The 8,571-nt window shown below is 45.7% G+C and overlaps 1 protein-coding gene across 1 annotated transcript; it reads left to right on the plus strand.

The window, feature by feature from the left end:
- Window positions 1-4,499: 4,499 nt before the first annotated feature.
- LOC144767821 (olfactory receptor 5V1-like) lies at window positions 4,500-5,432 on the plus strand. The gene has a single exon (XM_078651199.1). It carries the CDS (start codon window positions 4,500-4,502, stop codon window positions 5,430-5,432), a length of 933 nt encoding a protein of 310 aa, XP_078507325.1.
- The last annotated feature ends 3,139 nt before the right edge of the window (window positions 5,433-8,571 follow it).

Genomic DNA, 8,571 nt, shown 5'->3' on the forward strand with positions numbered 1-8,571 from the left:
GATGCACTTGAGGTGGGTGCTGCTGGAGTTCGGCTTGGCGGGTGCAGGGAAGGTCCGGATGCAGGTGAACTTGCAGGCGAGGCAGCTGAAGGGTCCGTGGGTGTGCTTCGGGGCGGCTCGGTGACATCCTGGGATGTGGCCGGTGTTGAGTGCGATGAGGTCGGCGGCGCTGTAGGTTCGTCGGGTCGGCTTCCGTCGGTGGGGGCCAGGGGTCCTGGCGCTGGGCGCGGTCCAGGCGCGGACGGGCGCAGACGGGCTTACCTTTGGCGCGCCTTCGGCGCACAATCGGCGCGCCCGCTGCGCGTCAACGCTGCGCGTTCGCACGGTCGCCATTTAAGGCGAAGTGCGCGGGTGGGCGGAGCAGCTGGGAGGCGGGAGCGGGGAGGGAAACAGAAGAAAAAAGGGGCGGGGCTAAGGCGGTGGCGGGAAGCGGGAGCGGGGGGCGGCGAGGTGGGCAGAGCACGCCGAGATCGGCAGATACAAAGACAAGCACAAATCTAAGTCAGAACGGGGAAAAAGGCAGTGACACACGATGAAGACAAGCACAAATTCAGGCAAAAAACGGGGAAAAAGGCAGTGACACACGATGAAAACAAGCACAAATTCAGGCAAAAAACGGGAAAAAAGGCAGGGACACACGATGAAAACAAGCACAAATTTAGGCAAAAAACGGGGGGAAAACCAAGGAGAGCGCTCAGGGCGGCAGCGAGGCCGGCGCTGAGACAGAGGCAGGCACTGGGGGCACACGCAGCAGCTGGTGGCCGTGCGGCGCGGGGGTGTCCCACAAGTGGGTCACACTCACCTGCGTCGCACGGTCGCCATTTAAGGCCAAGTGCGCGGGTGGGCGGAGCAGCTGGGAGGCGGGAGCGGGGAGGGAAACAGAAGAAAAAAGGGGCGGGGCTAAGGCGGTGGCGGGAAGCGGGAGCGGGGGGCGGCGAGGTGGGCAGAGCACGCCGAGATCGGCAGATACAAAGACAAGCACAAATTTAAGTCAAAACGGGGAAAAAGGCAGTGGCACACGATGAAGACAAGCACAAATTCAGGCAAAAAAACGGGGAAAAAGGCAGTGACACACGATGAAAACAAGCACAAATTCAGGCAAAAAACGGGAAAAAAGGCAGGGACACACGATGAAAACAAGCACAAATTTAGGCAAAAAACGGGGGGAAAACCAAGGAGAGCGCTCAGGGCGGCAGCGAGGCCGGCGCTGAGACAGAGGCAGGCACTGGGGGCACACGCAGCAGCTGGTGGCCGTGCGGCGCGGGGGTGTCCCACAAGTGGGTCACACTCACCTGCGTCGCACGGTCGCCATTTAAGGCCAAGTGCGCGGGTGGGCGGAGCAGCTGGGAGGCGGGAGCGGGGAGGGAAACAGAAGAAAAAAGGGGCGGGGCTAAGGCGGTGGCGGGAAGCGGGAGCGGGGGGCGGCGAGGTGGGCAGAGCACGCCGAGATCGGCAGATACAAAGACAAGCACAAATTTAAGTCAAAACGGGGAAAAAGGCAGTGACACACGATGAAGACAAGCACAAATTCAGGCAAAAAACGGGGAAAAAGGCAGTGACACACGATGAAAACAAGCACAAATTCAGGCAAAAAACGGGAAAAAAGGCAGGGACACACGATGAAAACAAGCACAAATTTAGGCAAAAAACGGGGGGAAAACCAAGGAGAGCGCTCAGGGCGGCAGCGAGGCCGGCGCTGAGACAGAGGCAGGCACTGGGGGCACACGCAGCAGCTGGTGGCCGTGCGGCGCGGGGGTGTCCCACAAGTGGGTCACACTCACCTGCGTCGCACGGTCGCCATTTAAGGCCAAGTGCGCGGGTGGGCGGAGCAGCTGGGAGGCGGGAGCGGGGAGGGAAACAGAAGAAAAAAGGGGCGGGGCTAAGGCGGTGGCGGGAAGCGGGAGCGGGGGGCGGCGAGGTGGGCAGAGCACGCCGAGATCGGCAGATACAAAGACAAGCACAAATTTAAGTCAAAACGGGGAAAAAGGCAGTGACACACGATGAAGACAAGCACAAATTCAGGCAAAAAACGGGGAAAAAGGCAGTGACACACGATGAAAACAAGCACAAATTCAGGCAAAAAACGGGAAAAAAGGCAGGGACACACGATGAAAACAAGCACAAATTTAGGCAAAAAACGGGGGGAAAACCAAGGAGAGCGCTCAGGGCGGCAGCGAGGCCGGCGCTGAGACAGAGGCAGGCACTGGGGGCACACGCAGCAGCTGGTGGCCGTGCGGCGCGGGGGTGTCCCACAAGTGGGTCACACTCACCTGCGTCGCACGGTCGCCATTTAAGGCCAAGTGCGCGGGTGGGCGGAGCAGCTGGGAGGCGGGAGCGGGGAGGGGACATTCTCCCCTCCCATTCGCCAGATAAATGTTGTCACCTCGACATGTTTCAAATCCCTCTGCATCCTCAGCAAGACCTTCAAGTGGATCCCCGTAGAAGCCAGAAAGACCATCACACACATGCTCATAACTAGAAGCCTGAACTACTCAAATGCCCCCTACGCAGAACACTGCAGCCATACTCGTCCTCGGCACCCCATGACATGAGCACATGACCCAACACCTGCAAGAGCTCCACTGGCTCCCCGTCAAGAAGAGAGTAACCTACAAGCTACTCACTCACGCCTATAAACTCCTTCACAACATCAAACCCAAAAACCTCAACGAACAAATCTCTTTCAACGCACCAAAAAGAAACCTCTGCTCCGCCGACCTCTGCCTAATAGAGGCCCAAACATCCACAGAACCAGAGCAGGCGGAAGGGCCTTCTCCTGAATCACATCCAAGGCATGGAACGAGCTACTAGTCAACATCTGATGCTCCCCTACACTGCACACCTTCAGAAAAAGTCTCAAGACCTGGCTTTTTGAATGACCTGGAGCTGTACCCCCCCAGTTCCTTGAGACCCTCATAGGATAGTAAAGTGCTTAAAAATCCATGATTGATTGATTGATAAAATTGATGGAACTTGAGAGTGTTTAAACAGCAGCTTACAGCACTGTTCATTTTTTTGGGGGGGTTAAATATCATTCAGATGTGTTTGTAGGCCAAGTGACTCCTTGTTCTAGAATGTACTTAGAGAACTGCTTTACAAGGTATCTTTAGAGGTGAATGTTGTGCTTGTGCTGGTTCTTATATTATCCTTTAAAGCTTAGTTAGATGGAATTTCATAAATGAATTGGAGAGAAAATGTTGCGTAGTTCATAAATCGTCTCAGTTTTGTTTGAATGATTTTGTACTTTACAAAATGTCATCTGTGGTGTATGACAGCACATTTACCATTGATAAACAAAGATTTAAAAAATGCGCTCTAGGTGTCAAAATGAGGATTGAATTGCATGATCCTTTGAAGTGTGTAATAGAATATAGATGGTGGCGTTACTAAATTTGGAGGCGGTACCTTTTCATTTGCGTGGGTTGAGGTGCTACGGCACATCATGTGCTTCAGAGGGCTGATGGGGAAGGCAGACTTGAAGGGCGATCAGGCCTCCCAGAAATGCATTGTTTCCTGTCCACTACACACAGTCAAGCTATCCTCTGAAATAGTGAAAGTAAATACAGACATTAATAGAAAATATTAGCACTCATAGATTGGCAAAAAAAATCCAGTGCCATCCACCCAACACATCAGAATTCTAGGTAAACTCAAAGGGTGGAAAAGCGACGCAAGCAGAGAAAGAGGGTGGGTAAGGTTGAAGGTGGAAATAATGAACATAAGACATAGGTTGTAAGTGAACGGGGACCTTAAATGCTTCCATAAATTTTCTTGAGGTCTTTGACTTATAGCTCTATTCTTCTTGGTTACCCTTTGGTCACAAATCTAGACAGAGGGTATATACTGTGGAATTTGATAGTGTTTCCATTGTTAGTTTTTAGAATAGAATTTTTCTTAGACCTTTTGAGTCCATAGTACTCTGCGGGTAATTGGTAGCTCCCACTACTTTTCCATATTCTATCAAGGCGAATGATAGAATACTATTTAGGATAATCATTCAAACTCTGGCTAAAAGGGTCCATTGAGCTAAGTTTCAGTCAGAAGTAGTAGGTCAAGGATGCTGATACTATTATGTCTTCATTATGAAAGTTATATTCTCAATTTCTTCATGCTTTCATGTGAAATAAAATATAATAAAATGTATTATCTGGGGCATTCTCTACATATTATTCATGTGTAGAAATGCTTTATCTATTGAAAGAGCTTTGAACAGTAACATCTGGACTCAACATATTTACCTAACATTGAAATCAGGAACATAGATCATGTGAGGTTTTTTTTATTGTCCTTGTGAAAAAAGTAACTTCTGTACTCCTGTATATGTGCATGTCAATATTTTTGACAGCTTTCATCTAATTGGAAACGTAATATGATGATAGCCAAGTGCCCATATCCCATTAAACATCACTACCGGTAAATGTCCCATATTAATGAATCTTGTCCTTTTTATTGTAGAAAGTCGTGAGGTTGCAATACAGAGAAGCTACACCATGAGACAAATGGAACAAAGAAATCAGACCTCAGAAAATGAGTTCCTAATCACAGGTTTTGTTGATTTACCGCATCTGCTGTTTCCAATCTTTTTTGCCCTGCTGTTAATTTATATGGCAACACTGGTGGGGAACGTTCTTATCATGGCAATTGTTTATTCCAACAAACAACTGCACACACCAATGTATTTTTTTCTATCAAACTTAGCCTTTATTGACATCACTTACACAACAACAATTTTCCCCAAAATGCTGGCAGATTTCTTTCTGGCCAGACAACTAATTTCTTTCACTGGATGCCTGTCACAGATGTATTTTTTCATGTCCTTGGTGTCTGTTGAATTCTTCATTCTTGCAGTGATGGCTTATGACCGTTATGTGGCCATTTGCAATCCCTTACGGTACATAAATGTCATGAATAACGTAATATGCATTAAACTGGCAGTAGGAACCTGGATAGTTGGATTCATAGATCCAATACCACATACTGCACTACTGTCTGGACTCTCCTTCTGTGGGTCTCACACAATCAATCACTTCTTCTGTGATGTAATAGCTGTGATGGCACTTTCTTGTAGTAGCACTGCTACAATTGAGAGAGTGACCTACTTCACAGGTGTGGTCATCGGACTGGTGCCTTTTGTTTTAATTATGACATCATATATCAACATCATCTCAACAATCCTGAAAATCAGGTCCACAGAAGGGAGGCACAAAGCCTTTTCGACATGTGCTTCTCACCTCACTGTGGTCATTTTATTGTATGGTTCAATCCTTTCTACATACATGCGACCAACATCAATATTTGCAATGAATGAGAATAGACTGGTGTCTCTGTCATATGTGGCGGTAACTCCTCTGTGTAACCCCATTATATACAGTCTGAAAAACAACCAGTTTAAAAACACCCTGCGGAAGACTAAGAATAGACTACATAGTTGATTAGAAACAAAGAACTGGCATGTGTCTCTATATGGTCTTAAATCATGTAGCATACAACTAAATGTTACTTAGTGATAACCTACCTAGCAAGTTGTGCCCTTTAGTATTCCTCCAAATCTACTCAGAAAAACAGTTGTGTCTTCACAAATCCCATGTTAAATGGACTATAGGACTAATTTAGAGGAACAATAACCTCTCTTTTTTGTATTTTGCCATTATGTGTTTCATGATATTATAACATGTGTTCACGTTGGACAGTTTTCCTTTTCAGATTTGACCTGTTGCATCTTTAAATATTTCTGATGGAAATCACCATCGTCTTCCTGGTTTCACCCCCAATTTTCGACTTTTCTTTTATCGCTGGCTGTGGAACTCTGTGCACTACAGCCCTGCTAAGGATTTGTAAAGTGACTGTGATCACCCTTTCAATATTTGGAAACTGGCTTACCCCTGTTTGGCATAGTTAACTTACCTACAAGTCAATAGTATATGATACAAAGCATACCAATGACATTTATATGTCACAAGAGAAAGTGACTGTGTAAACATGGCTGTAGGCTTACTATCTGTAGTCTGGCTGTTCAGTTTTAAAACTGTAAATTTGACCTGTCAAAATAACCCTTTTTGCCGGGCCTAACCCTCCCTTTTAAATATTAATAAATCATCCCTAAGTATGCTGTACTTTCCTGAAGGTAGGGTGTATGGTGTTCAAAAATAAGACATGTAAATGTTTAATGGTAAACATATATTTACAGTGAAAATGTCAAATGCCCTAAAAGCTGCATTTGCTGTAGCAGGGTTGGTTTCTCCGTAGGAAAGCATTGGGATGCAACATTACATTTAGTATTATTATCTTCAGTTGACAAACTACTACAAAGTCTTTGGTTTGACTTTTGTAGTATTTATGACGAGCACAATCCATTAGAAAAGTTGGATTCATAATAAATACTTTGTAAAAGTTACTTTTGGGAAGTTACATTTTACTAAATTGTATTTATTTATTTATTTATTTTAATATTTTATAGAGCGCGAACTCGACCTGTTAGGGTATTAGAGCGCTTTACAGAGTTAAAGAGTCATACAACAGGCATAATATCACAAGAGTATACTGTAAATTAGGGAGGGGGGTGCTGAATACAAGAGGGAATGGGATGCATGAGCTACAACTGCCATTCGGGATCTGAATAGCCCCCTTGATGAGATGTGACCCTACTCCCAGAGCTTAGACAAAGGGTTCATGGGGAGGTGTTCTGTTCATCTGGCAGAATGTCTATTTGGGCTGAGCCTAGAACTTAATCAACTTTAAAGAGACCTAGACTGTCACAGTGTGATGTAGCTAACACCAAGGCCTTATCACCCCTACGTATTGTTATTCAGCCAGACATCAATCTCAGTGGGAGAGGAAGTACACCAAAACTGGTTTTGAGTGAGCACAGAGGAAGTGTTGCTCATTCCCCTGGCCATACCTTTAGGCTGGGCACAGAAGCTCGATACAGGGAAAGAAAGGATCTACCATCATGTTTTAGGTACAGAGGGGCACTGTCGGATTGTTTGCAGTAGGTCACTATGAGGAAAGCAGTTTATTACATATAGTGGGTGTGCCACCTCACCATGTAATAAACTGACATCCATCTTGAGTTAAGCTTAATTGTAAAATCATTGGTCAAATATGTGCATCCGTGGCTTTGAGTAGTCAGGCTTTAAAAAAGGAACACGTGCAGACATTTAGAAGTACAAAATCAGGTAAATAAGAAAAATAGATCTAATTTTTATGAATCTTTAGATAACAAAACAAACAAAATCCACTGGACGGCTTTGGAGATTTAAATTATTATGCAAATAGTAAACTACCGATTTTCACTCAATTCACAAACAAGCATTAGCAACTACTACAGTGACTTTGAAAACTTCTGTAAAGAAGTGTTTGGCTTCTCCGACTCACAGAATATGACTAGCACCTGCAGGAAGTGAGACACAGGGGCCTCACAGACTTGGTAGAACAGTGACCTTGAAGTCAAAGCAGTCTCCAGTCCAGTTCCAGGTTCTATGGGAGAACCGCCATAGATTTCAAATGAGTGGTCCTGATGCAAAGGATATAGGGTACTGAAGATACTGAAGGATGTTGAGGAAGCTTATTCAGTGACAGGGATCTTCCTCTCGCCACCTCTTGATTCAAAAACACGGTGGCCCAACTTTTACCACCAAACATGATGGTCATCTGGTCTCTGGTTAAAGTGAAACCAGCAGTTCCCTTTAAGTGAAGCTAGTGTCCATCTTGGGCAAACAAACTGCACTCTGACAGTCTCATGTGCAACTTTTGAGCATCAAGACTTGGTCTGCTGGGCTGCACTTTGATGGTCAGTGGCTGTCAAGCAAGTGTGGCTACTATATTGCCAGCGCAAGCTTCTATGGATTTTGTGGCCCTGTAGTAGTAACAGGAATGTTATGCCTCTGTTGTGAAGGCGTACTATCTTGACATATTCCCTGGTTTACTAAACTTAGTAAATCTGGGAATGCGCCAACAATGATTGCTGGATGTGTGGGAACACCCATACTCTGCCTAAAGAATGCTTTCCCAACACAGATTAACGCAAGGCAGTAACTTGCTCTGCTTTGACTTACTCCAGCTTTACTATGCCACGCAGAGCAATGTGAGGTTGTGCTGAGTGGCATAATAAAGCTGATTTAAGGGCTTGATTAGCCTTACGTTGCCTTGAGAGTCACAAGGGCAACACAAGGCCTCAATAAGTTCTATCCCACTAGAAGGCAACCCTCCGCTCCTTGGTACACACAAGAACTCAGGGAAAAGAAATTGAGTTGTAAACATGTGGAGAGAAGATGTAGAACGGAGTACAAGGATAGCGACAAGGAGGAGTATAAACAAGGTCTCGCCATATATAAACAGGAGATCCATCAGGCAAAGCTTCTCTTTTATTCCATGAAGATCAATAGAGTTACCAACCCTGCTAGGGAATTATTCAATACAGTCACCAGTCTGGCCAATCCAGTGGCTATCACAATTACACATAGTCAGGCACTTTGTGAAACTCTGGCCAGTTTCTTTTATATGAAAGTGAACACCATCTTTTCTGCTTTCACCAATGTAATTCCCAAAATTATGGCAGACCAAGCAGATAAC

The sequence above is a fragment of the Lissotriton helveticus genome, chromosome 7 (genome assembly GCF_964261635.1).
Source record: "Lissotriton helveticus chromosome 7, aLisHel1.1, whole genome shotgun sequence".
Taxonomy (NCBI): Eukaryota; Metazoa; Chordata; class Amphibia; order Caudata; family Salamandridae; genus Lissotriton; species Lissotriton helveticus.